Source organism: Cynocephalus volans, chromosome 2 (assembly GCF_027409185.1).
Source record: "Cynocephalus volans isolate mCynVol1 chromosome 2, mCynVol1.pri, whole genome shotgun sequence".
Lineage (NCBI taxonomy): Eukaryota > Metazoa > Chordata > Mammalia > Dermoptera > Cynocephalidae > Cynocephalus > Cynocephalus volans.
The window spans coordinates 161,341,649-161,354,150 of NC_084461.1; the positions used below are offsets into that span (position 1 = coordinate 161,341,649).

At 40.3% G+C, this 12,502-nt stretch overlaps 1 protein-coding gene across 8 annotated transcripts in view; it reads left to right on the forward strand.

Moving 5' to 3' along the window:
• LIMS1 (LIM zinc finger domain containing 1) overlaps positions 1–12,502 on the forward strand; it is a 162,439-nt gene that overhangs the window by 127,051 nt on the left and 22,886 nt on the right. For 7 of the 8 annotated variants that reach the window (XM_063085782.1, XM_063085777.1, XM_063085784.1 and 4 more), the window contains exons 1-2: positions 56–317; positions 4,285–4,444. In XM_063085782.1, coding sequence (XP_062941852.1) covers positions 136–317; positions 4,285–4,444 — 342 coding nt within the window. In that variant the 5' untranslated portion in view covers positions 56–135. Of the gene's footprint in view, positions 1–55; positions 318–4,284; positions 4,445–12,502 lie in introns of those variants that run through there. The other variant, XM_063085783.1, reaches the window with a different exon arrangement.

Here is a 12,502-nt window from a genome sequence, read left to right on the forward strand (position 1 = left end):
GCAGGGCCTGGCTGATGTGTGTGGGGACAGTGGGAGTGACGCTGGCTAGGAAGCGGGGGAGGCCTGGATATTGTTTCTCCTGTCTCTGCGTCCTGCCGCTCTCATGCCTGGGCTCAGAGCTCTCAAACATCCACGATGGCCTTCCCCAGCCCAGTGCGACCCTCTGTTATCCCAGAGAATGAAGAAATCCCCTGGACAGCCCTTAACAGTGCCCACGAGGCTAATGGGAATGAAAATGAGAGGGTCGTGTCCAAAGTGCAGCGCAGGCACAGTGACGTCCAAGTCTACAAGGAGTTCTGTGACTTCTATGCGAAATTGTGAGTGTCTGCTCTCTTGGAGCGCCCCTCTTCCAGACCTCTCACCCTTTGGCTGTCTGCTCACTGGTCATTTTGACCTGGCTGATATGGTTTTATTTACTGGACTTTGGGAGGGTGTTTTCTAGGGCAATCTGGGGGCTCTGAAGGTGGCTCCCAATGCAGCACATTCCAGGGAGGGAGGCAGGCAGGTTGCTTCCGCATGTAGAACTTCCACTGGACGACATGAGCCCGCGGAGGAAAATGCTGCCTTCTCAGCCAGAGGATAAAGTCTTTGTCTTCAGCAGGTTCCTGATACTGAAAACAGTGCATTTTTATTATGTCGTCTATGAGTGAAGTTTAGGGTTTTTATTGTCAGGACTTCTTTATAATAGTAAAATTTTATACTCTAAAACTTCCCAAAGATAAAGAGCAGACGGTAGGAAACCGAAAGGTTGAATTACAGACTGTTTGTAAACATTTTTGTTACATTTAACAGTCAGCAGTTTGAAGTAAGCCGACTTTCTCAATACTGTCTCTAGGGGATTGAATAAATAAGGATTATATGTAACTAGCAAATAGATACAGATAGAACATGCTCTTAACTCTAAAATTTAGCCTAATTTATACTATTAAATGGGTTTTAGCAAACATCTTTTTTTCTTTTTAAGTGTTGGCCTTTCGACCAACTCCAGTAAGATTATTGACTTTATTCAAAGTTGAAAACTTGGAATTATTCCAAATCCCAATTTGTCTAGTAAGAGCTAAGGAGAATCTAACTGACCTGATTCTCTATTTCCATAGTCCATCCTGTGTGGTATTGCAGTGGATGTCATTTCTGTTCACAACTCACAGAGCGCTATTTGAGACTAATTGGGGAATTATAATTCTGTAACCAATATTGCCACTGCTTGGTGAACTCTCAAGATGGGTTTTGGATTTAGAAAGACCGGAAAATTTGTTTCACATATTATGACAAATGAGGCACTTGAATAGTGGAAAGCCAGATATATCAAGTTTGCCATGTGAGCTTGGTGTGTGGAAGTAGGTCAGCTAAATCAGACATGACTGGCCAGTTATAGAGATTCTGTACTAAAGGCTTAAGAGGGTATTTCAAAAAGTTCATGGAAAGATGCTTATTATCTTTTAAAATTAATTAATTAATTTTGCAGCCGGCCAATTGTATTATCTTTTAATTCTATTTTTCCATGAGCTTTTTGCAATACCCTCATATATATTCCCCTTTGTTTATATTCCTTATCATCAACACTTTTTAGTGAAAATCTTTTTCTGAATAATAAGCCAATTAATTATAAGTAACCGAATGACAGCTATGGCTGTCATTCATGACTTTTTAAAAATAACTTCTATCATATGTAGTGTTATATAAAAAGTCAACTAAAAAAATGTGTATTGTCAGAGGGTCAGAGAAAAGAGGGAAAGGAAGACATAAACAGCTGTGTAGAATGGGGAGATTATTATTTTTTTTGGAAAGTTTCCTCTAATGTTCTGTTTCCTCCCCCAACCTAACCCCCGATTGTTATTAAAAGGAAAACTTCTTGAAATATTCATAGTATATCTAAAACTAGTTTCTCCTCCCCTGTATGATGGAAGTAACTATGTGCTTGTTTTTATAATGTGTCTACCTGTTTTATAATTCTATTTTGAGTAATTGAACTTGAATATAGTCTAGAGTATAATGAATAGGTCAGTGATAATCAAATGTTTCAATCTTGGGACCCCTTTACACTCTTATAAATTGCTGAGGTCCCCAAAGGGCTTTTGTTTATCAATATTTACTGCATAAGAAGTTAAAACAGAAAATTTTAAATATTGATTAGTTTGTTTAAAAATAACAATAAGCTTATTACATGTTAATAATATTAATAAAGCTTACATTAATTAATGTTTTTATGAAAAATAACTATTCCAAAATGGAAAAAGCTTAGTGGGAAGAGTAGCATTATTTTACATTTTTGCAAATCTCATTAATTTCTGCCTTCATAAAAGACAGTTTCCTATGTCTGCTTCTGTGTTCATCCTATTACAGTATGTTGTCTCAGATGAAGTATGTAAAGAATATATGACCTCCCGCAGAGATGTAGTTGGAAAAGGGAGGACCTTTCAGACACCTGAAGGGTCACAGTGATGCCCACACTTTTAGAACCACTGATTTAGGTGACAGTGAACCAGCACATTCCAGAATGTTCTTCTTTTCCAGCGTTTTTTGGAGTTTCAGTGAGATTACTGAGGATTTGGTAAATCTTTTGAGAGAATATAGAATTAATAGTGCGTTATATTTGAGTGCCTTATATCTTCTGGTTTCTAATGTGGTTTCATTTACTTTTCCTTGTTTCAATTCTATACTCAAGCCTGTTAAATAATGTTGAGTTTTGATTGGTGTGGGCTTATGAACATGGTAGTTGTACGTGCAGTTATTGATGGCAAGGCTTCAAAATAGGAATCCTGTTCCTCGAAACATTTGGGGGGAGAAGGCAAAGTGCAGAGTTGTTTACCATGGGGGTGGGGGAGAGGCAAAGCTGGGTAAGTGTGACCACTTTTGCTAAGGAAACAGCAAAACCTGGAAACTTAGCAGCAAGGCAGTTAATCTGTCTGTAAAATGGTGGTGAAGGTTCAGGAGAACACTGGCAGTAACTTTATGAGGTGGTTTGATTAAGTATCTGGGGGTGTTAGAAGCTGTGCCAGAGGACCAGACATGCAGGTAGAGCTTGTGCTCTGCATGGGCTTCTGAAAGTTAACTTGCTAAATCACCAGGGACGACTTGACCAGTGACTGCTGTGCACTGGGGACCTTCTCCACTTGGGGGCGTTTCAGAAACAAAACAGGTGTTTATGTGGACCCTCATCTAATATAAGCCTTTCAAAGCCATGTTGCTTTTCTTCTTTTAAACTGCACAGTGGGGCTATTTGGTTTGCTCAGTTGGTTAAAGCGTGGCATTACAACACCAAAGTCAAGGATTAAAAAAAATAAAAAAAAAAATAAATAAATAAATAAAATTTAAAAAATAAACTGGGTAGAGAGAACTTAAGACCATTTATTGAATACCTTTGGTCTATTTTAAGGTGCAGTGGAATTACTGATGAGGGAGTTACCCACGTCACTGGGCTCAGCAGGAGTTACTTGATTTCCTGGTTTCACTTTCCTGTCCTGTAAACATGGTGGTGTCCGTGTCACATCCTTTCAAGTGTTTGAAATTAGTATCGTAATCTGTTGTGACTGACATCGTGATTTTATGTATGAGCAGGGGGTCTGGATTCTAATCCTGTGCCTTCCATGAACTAATCAGTTTTATGATGTTGGGCTGATCACTCAACCTCTCTGAACTGCTGCTTCATTGTCTGTAAAATGATTTTTATAATGCATAATTCTATGATTTTAAGATATATTTTATAATATTAGTATTCAGTGTTTGTCTTACCAATTAGTTAATGGGAATGGGGTATCTTGTCTGGTTTTAAGAGTACTTAAGCAGTTGATTTTGACAGGATCTAATTAAAGGAATAAGCTGTGTCTAGGATATGACATGGCGTTCAGTTGACATGTAGTTTACTTCTCAGAAGGAAAATAAATTGTCTTTGAGATGTTGATTTGTGGATATCTTAATGAAGCTACTTATCAAGCTGTAAACTGGAGCTCCCTTAGGGCAACTCTTGACTTTCTTCTCTCTACCTAGTGCCTAACACATAGTAGGCTCTCACTCATAGTGTAGGTAGCGAGGAGAATGCCAAAATGTCAGAGTCTGTCAGAACCAAAGCAGAAGCCCTTTTAGAACCTAAGATGCTAGGGTAAAGAGACTGGGACAGTTTGAGTTCTAAGTCTAGTAATTCAGGCACTAGCAAGAAACTGGGCTTTATAGATAAAATATAGTTTTGTGATCAGATAGAATTTGCTTTTAGTTCTTCATGTTGTTTGGTCTTGAGTCTAAGGAAAGGTTGACAGTCTGTGACTTGCTGTCCTCTCTGCATTACAGCAATATGGCCAATGCCCTGGCCAGTGCCACGTGTGAGCGCTGCAGAGGGGGCTTTGCGCCTGCTGAGAAGATAGTGAACAGCAACGGGGAGCTGTACCATGAGCAGTGCTTCGTGTGTGCTCAGTGCTTCCAGCAGTTCCCGGAGGGACTCTTCTATGAGGTGAGTCAAGTTGTACGGAGCCCAGAGGCACCACGCCCTGCTTCTTTTCTGAATCTCTTCCTTCAGTTCTGGTTTCATTCTCGTAGTTTGTATTGAAGTGCCACATACATGCCAGGTATTTGGACACTGTCAGATCAGTGATGGCATGCCCCTGGAACATGTGAGCAGTGGCCTATGATGCCCTCATAGAGCCCACCACTGATACTGTTCAGTTCATCTTCCTGTCTCAGGACCCACAGTACCTTGTGACTGGCCCAGCAGGCTAAGCACTTCAGCTCCACATACATCGTCCTTTTAAAGTCTTCATCCACAGTTTTTCTGGCTTCTCCATTCGGGTCCCTATTCACTTGTCTCTATGTAGAACTTTCTGATCCTCTCTCTCAGAGTGTCGTTGGACACCCTCTCTAAAGGAGAGTGTGTTCACCTGCTCCACGACTTCCGAGCCACAAGTAGCAGCCTCCATTCTTTATTTTCTAAAGAGGATCTTGTTTGGAAATGAGTATTTTAGGGAGCTACACTGTCTATATTTAGCTCTTCTGTGTGTCTTGTTCTTTTCCAAGCACTGGTTTTTCTTGCTGCTCTGGTGCTACCCCATGGTCTGCACTTCCTCTGTGTGTATTTGGTATTCCCACCACTACTGAAAACCCTTCTCACAGTAAACTGTAGTTTTTGGGATGATCTGTGGAGGCTGACCCATGCTGTTAAAGAAGGTGAAAGTGAAGAATGCATGTGTGTGTGTGAGATTGATTAGTGACTGACTTTTACCACCTTACTCCTTACATATTTGTGTATATGTGTGTGCATCTCTATATGATAATATATGTGTGCAGAAATATGTTACAGCCAGGGATGGTTGCTGTTTGATTTCTTCTTTTGCCTAGAAACTTTTCCATTTCCCTGTTTTACAAGCCATGCCTGAGGAAGGAAAGGTAGTTTATGGAGGTCATTAGTAAGTTAATTGTTTGCCACTCGGGCAGCATTTTCTTATAGAAACAATACCCCATGGCAGTGAGGTCCCCAGGCCAGCCAGAGAAAATCTATCCCATCATAAGCACATGGAATACAGAACTAGCATGTGTGTGTCATGTAACTCTGGGAATAGCTTTAAGTGTTTGGTTAGGGAATGCTGTATTGTTCACTAGTACACATTTTTTTTAGAGCTTCTGCTGTATCCCAGAAACTCCCATTCCTTATAACAAAAACCTCAGCAATAGGAAGATAACTTCGCTTTCTGATTTTTTCTGGTTCATCCTGACTTCTTCCCTGGGTAGTGGGAATCTCTTTTTTAGTCACAGTTGATGGCTTTGGGGATGGGATTGGCAACTGACAGTTGTAGGGTGGGACAATAGCAACAGAGGCCAGTGTCCAACAGCAGGCGAGAAGAGGAGGCTCTGGGGAATATGAAGGGTGGCGTCAGGATGTGGGGCTGAGGCAGCAGGAAGAGAAAGGGGGTATACTGGTGGTGAGGTGGCCCGCTACTCAGTAAGGACCTGCTTCTGAGTTGTGACAAAAAGCTCTCGAATCTCTAACTCAGCCACAGTGGAGGCGTGCTGGGCCTGTGGCAAGGCAGGAGAGAGGACCCCTGAAGCACGCTGCAGGGAGCGCTGGTCTGGATACTGTGTGCACCCCTCTGTATCCTCACCTTTCTTTCTTTCCCTCCTTGTGACCCAGAGAGGTTAAAACACCCCTGATGACATAGTAGGTTTGTGACATGAAAGGCATTAGAACCTAGTATGTTTCCTAATATCCAAATTCAGTATTCTTTCCCTTACACATTCTTTTCAAATGTGAAATATTTTTGTTGAAATGAGTGATTATGGCAAAGGCCTCAGGAATGATAGAAGAGCTAGAGAGAAAGACAGGCTCTGTTTTCCCAAACATTTTTCTTATTTCCCTGGCCTGCTGTGTGCTCTCTGAGAGCACCGTGAGCTCCAGTTCCTCATCACTTTCTTTCTCCTGTGATAGTTTGGACATGTTGTCCCCCCAAAACTCATGTCAAAATATTGTCCCAATGTAGCAGTGTTGGGAGCTGTTTGGGTCACGGATGCAGATCCCTTGTGAAGAGATTAATGCTCTCCTTGGTGTGGGGGTAATGAGTGAGTTCTCGCTCTATGAGTTCTCGCAGAGATCTGTTTGTTTATAGGAGCCTGGCATCTCTCTCTCTCTCTCTCTCTCTCCCCCTCTCTCCCGCTCTTTCTCTTCCCCCTCCTCTTCCTCTCTCTCCCTCCCTTCCTCCTCCCCCCCCCCCTTGCTTCAGAATCGTAAGCCAAATAAACCTCTGTTCTTTGTAAATTACCCAGTCTCAGTATTCTGTTACAGCAACACAGAATGGACTAATGCATCCTCTGTTGTCCTTTTGCCTGCCACTTTGGAATGAATACTATTGTTAAGCTGCCTTGATTAATCAGCACAGCCACCTCCTAAGCTCCTGGTTCCGCATTTGGGTACTGTCAGCTGCAAGGTCTCTTGTGCTTAGTCAGAGGGAAAGGCTCGGTCACAGTCTTGAGAGAACAGAATAAAGCATGACTCACACACTTATCCTCCTGCCCACCTTCACTCCCTTCACTTCTACACTATAAATACCCTCTCTGGGTCTGTCTGGTATTATTCCAAAAGATGTTATGAACACACAAAGCTAGGCTATCAGTGGGCTGTTACCCAGATTGAGCTCTCTTGGGTCCTGGGGAATTGCTGTTTTAGCTACAATGTTTACTGTTTAAACCCCTTTACTAGGCCAGGGGATTTGTAAACCTGCCTGTAGAGAATAAGAATTTTTCTTCTGGATGAATGATACAGAGAAAAAGCTATCCAGGGCTTCCCACAAATGGTCTGCCTTTTCAGTTATGTCCATCAGTAAATTGTGTTCCAGAAAAGGAAGCTTGAAAACTTACCTGGTTTGCTTTCCATTTGAGACATGATTTATGTGCTTATCTTTATGTAATAACAAATGCAATGCATCTCTTCCACTCTATACCTTTGTTATTTCGTTTATTATCAAAACATTATCCTTCCCTTATTTCCACAGTCCCTCCTCTTTCTCTAGAAGGTTAACTATAAAGACTTACAGGTGGGTTCTGTGCACTCACTTTCCCTTGAAAATATGATTCAGTTTTACGATGAAGCCAGCTGATGCTCTGGATTAGATAGCCAGGACATTGTTCCCTCTGGCCACAGAGGCAAGCCCGGAAGAAGACCCTCGTTTCCTAGCCACTCACTAGGACAAGTGTCTGATGAGTGGGTTGAGCACAAGTATTTCTGGCTTGAATGCAGTTTCTCTTAAGAGTGAAATAGCAGCAACCAGGATTATTACCCATATTGGCTCCTTACTCAAGGAGAACTTGAATCCCAGTAGATTATGTGGTTTAAAAAGTGAACCTAAAGTCTGTCATTAAGATGGTAATCCATCACCACTGAAGAGTGTAGGTAGAATTTATTAATTCCTGCTTTCTGCAGCTTCTATTCCAGTATGGACTGGTTTACCCAAGGTGTTTCTTATTACAAGACATCATTAGTGGTGTTTTCAGCCTAATGCTATCTGTTTCATTTCATTTGTCTTCTCTGAGTCTACATGGTACTTTGTTTATATGTCTAGTAATGAGAGTATTTGCCATGTTTTATTATAGCTATGTATTTATATGCTTGTATTCTCATTTAATTTTGAATACCTTTGGAGCAAGGACTGTCCTAATTTGGTATCTCTAGCTCTTGTTATAGTATTTGATGGCTAGTAGGTGCTTAATAAATACCATAATATATATATATATACACAGTGCTTGGATGGTATTGACTATAAGATAAAATGCTAATGTAGTAACTAGGAACTAAGTTAGACATTTCCTAACTGTAGGGAAAGTGGAGGAAAATGGTCAGATACCCTCAGATGTTCAGAATCTTGCTGAGCGTTTGATATAAATATGCATGTGTGCCCAGGTATTCTTTGGTTATTGTCTAATGTAATTGTGCATGTGCACCCAGGTGTCCTGGGTTATGGACTTAAGTATAAAGGATGAGTGACTCTGATCCACGGTGCCCCCCAACCCCTGGGATGTCCCGGTGGGGGGGCATGGGGAGGCCACTACTGCTGCTGGAGGCTGTTGCTGCAAGCTGTTGCTGCCAGGGCCCCCGGGATGCCCCAGGAGGCCACCACCACTACTGCTTCTGCTGCTACTGCTGCTGCTGTTATAGTTACAGCTGAGGACTGAGCTCGTGTCGTCTGCCAACGGCTCCCGGGATCTTTCCTAATTACCTAGCATGGACCTGAGTGTGAGGGGTCTGGTGACCCAGCCTGTACAACGGGTTTATAACTAAAGTAAGGAAACGTTTTGGCTTTAGTTATGAAATGCCTAGCAGTACAATTGGCTACATTGGCAGGAGTCCGACAATTGCTCCAGCCATACAATTAGCGTAGCTATTGCCCTAACCTGACATTACCTTAAACATTTTCAGGCTATGCTTCAAAATCTTGATACTGTTTACCCAGTTCCTATAGCTCATCATATGAATGTTGTCTGAGCTTTATCATGCCTGCCTACAGAGCAGGTGAATGGAAGAAATGCATTCTTTGGTGGAAATAGAGATTTCCGTGTGGGTGTCTTGATGAGTTTTCAGTACCACCTGTGGACCACTGACTTGATATGTTGGTTCAGGTCAGTGTGGCTTTATTGAATGAACTTACTTTTTATTTTGAAATACTTAAAATCTACAGAAAAGTTGAAAGAATAGTACGATGTACATCACGTACCCTACACATATACACATCCATTTTTCTGATGTGTGATTTGAAAGTAAGCTGCATACAGATGACAGTGAATGAGGTTACTTTTATTTTTCTACAACTTCAGCATTTGCCTTTGAACACTTGTGAGGATGGTTCCTGATTTGACTCTTACTTGTATGTGTGTGTGAGGGGGTCAGTGGAGGAATCATAGATAAGAAATGTTTTTTGGGATAATGGCATTCCCAAAATGTTCTATTATTAAGTAACACATCAATTTGAGATTTTAATTTAACAGCTTCTGATAATTGGAGTATTATTTCTTGAATTAACTTCACCCGTTTGTTTAATGGTTCAAATAACTTCAAACTCTATTTCTAAGAGAATACTCATACATTAAAAGGGAAAGAAAGTTTAATTTTCTTCCCCTTGAATACGGGCTGGACTTAATGACCCACTTCTAACAGATACAGAAAGGGTAAAGTTGTAACTTCGCAGTGGAAAAACCTGGCAGATACCACCTTAACCAAGTGACCAAAGTTAGCATCACCAGTAATAAGTCATGGTAATATCATGTGCCTGGTATTCAACATTATTACCTCTGTGGAATTCTTCCCCAAAATCTATGCCTAAGTCTAACCATGAGACAAACCTGTGATGAGGAGCACTGTACAAAATATCTGACCAGTAGCCTTCAAAAATATCAAGGTTATGCAAGACAAGGAAAGACTGAAGAGCTTTCACAGATTGGAGGGACAAAGGAAACTTGACTGGTCTGAATTCCACGAGATTTTGTGAATGAGATTTATTCATCCATGTGCTGATCTGTCTATCCATTCAACAAATATTTATAATATTAATTAGGCTGTTACAGTGTGCCAGGCAGCATGTTCTATTCTAGGACTGGAATGATGAGCAACGTAGACATAATCTTCAAGGAACTTACTGTACAGCGGATTAGACAAGACTGAAAGATAAAAAATCTCACAGCATTGTGGACTGGTTGGTAATAAGGAAAAGTTAAATCTACCTGAGGACAGATTCTTCTCCTCCAGAATCACTGAAAACAAATGCTTTAGCACGGTGCCTGGCATTTGGTAAGAGCCTCCTAAATGGAAGATATTAATTTTAAAAAAATAATCCTGGTGTGGTTTTACAGACTGTTGGCACACGTATCCACCACAGCTCCTGGAGTGTGCCTTGTTCCTAGAGGCTGCTCTGAATGTTTGCTGACTGACTGAGAGAAGCTGTCAAGAAGCCTCCGGAAGCATGTATCCACAGTCAGGACTTCTCAGGACCTTGATATTTCTCTCAGATTTGCAGAGTAGGGGCTAGAGGCGGATTCACTATACCGTTACAGTGTAAGACTACAATACCACTGCTGCATGTCCAATAGAATTGCCACTTTTCCTGTGTCCAAAGGAGCCATCCTGAAGTACAGGTCGCAGAGCATGTTGGCAGAGAAGCCAGAGTTAGCTCCACAGTGCTGTGTTCCTTCAACCGTGATTTTTAAGTTCTGATAGAAACCCACAAAATCAATAGCTTGGAAAGCCACAGGTAATGTAAGAATTCTAGGTCACATTCTCTGTTGCTGTGCCTAAGAGAGGTGGTGGATACAAGAGGTGGGGGCCTTGGGTCTGACAGCCTTGGGTTTGAACCGCAGCTCCATTGGCCTCAGTGCAAGTCATACAATCTTTCTGAGTCTCAGTCTTGTCTGACAAGGGCTTAGTCATACCTCTCTTGTAAGGTTGTGCGTTTGAGCTAAGACATCCTGCAAAGCATATAAATGTTAGCCCCACTCCCTCTTTCACTTCCCAGTAAGTAATGTTTGCACACACCAAGCTAGGGAGAGTCCTCTGAGAGCAAAGCAAAGAGAGCTTGGTAAATTGTGAACATGGAGAGTGTGTGCTCTGAGCTGGAACCAACAGTGAAAGCAGTAAAGGTTTCTGGCTTTCATGAGGCACCGAGAGGGTAAGCAACTTACCCAGGGCTGCATGCATGTCAGTAATTTGTCCAGGACTGCAACTCAGGCAGTGGGAATCCAGGGTCAGTGTTCTTAACTCCTACGATATACTGCCTGTTTTGAATCATATCTTAAAAGATTTATTCAAATTTTAGTCAATCTTATTTTTATTTCATTGTATACAGTTTTCATATTAATTATCTACCTTCTACGAACAAATATAATATACAAAAGTACTTCAGAAATCTTTCCATGAACTTTCTGAAGTACCCTTTTAGGTGTTAACTGCTGGACTAGTTTTGTTTTTTTAACCAATATATATCTTTCTCTTTCATTAAATACAGAATAGAAGTTGTTCATTTCTAACTAAATTAATAGAAGTATTTCTGACTTTTTATACTTGATTTCTTTTAATTACTGCTAAAAGCTAAACATCAGATTTCATACATACACAATATACATTCATTAGGAATATATCTTACTTCATAAATACTACTTTTGGCTACATGTTATATATTATGACAGTATTGAGTAATAGCATATTGATTTATTTTCTTCTGTTAATAAGCCTTAAAAATGGATACATTAAATATGTTAGAGCATAATCATTTGAATTAAAAATGAGGTGTAAGCTTTTTTCTGGTAAAATATAAATCTGCTTTGACTGTTTTGACAATGCAAAGTGACTCTGCCAATTAAGTTATGATGGATATGTTCACTAAACTGTATGGGCTAAATCTGCAGCCATAATTGAGGAAATTGGGTTGACAACTGACACAACATTAAAAATGGATTTTGATAATCAAACTGTGTGTGATTTATGGCATATAAACTTGTAAGGAGCTCAAAGATTCAAGGGGAAACATTACTACAAAAATTTCCATGACTTATTTATGTGAAAAATTAGCACATACATCTTTCCAAAAAAAAAACAGCCCTCAAAATAGAAAAATAGACCTAGAATTAATGTTGAATGCTGACTCTTCTCATGGTAAGTCATGTTTATCCATGGATACATGAAATAATTGTGGGGAAAAAGGGCAGCTCTACTCATTAAGATATGACAAGTAAACAAATAGTAAAAGAAAAAGATTTGACGTGACATATTTATCTTTTGATCATTTGTGTACTAATATTTATTATAATACCACAGAAAAAGAATATTAACCTTTAGAGCCTTATGGATTCAGAAAGTAAAACAACTTTTATAGTTTCATGTTATATATACATTTTAATTGCAGAGAAGTATGGTGGGGTGATCAGTTAAAGACTTAAGTACTGTATAAAAATACGCTAGGATAAAATTGGAGGAAATGAAATGAAAACAGATCAAGAGGAGAAATTAAGGCTGTAAAATTTCCAAGCGTTAAAGTAGAGGGCC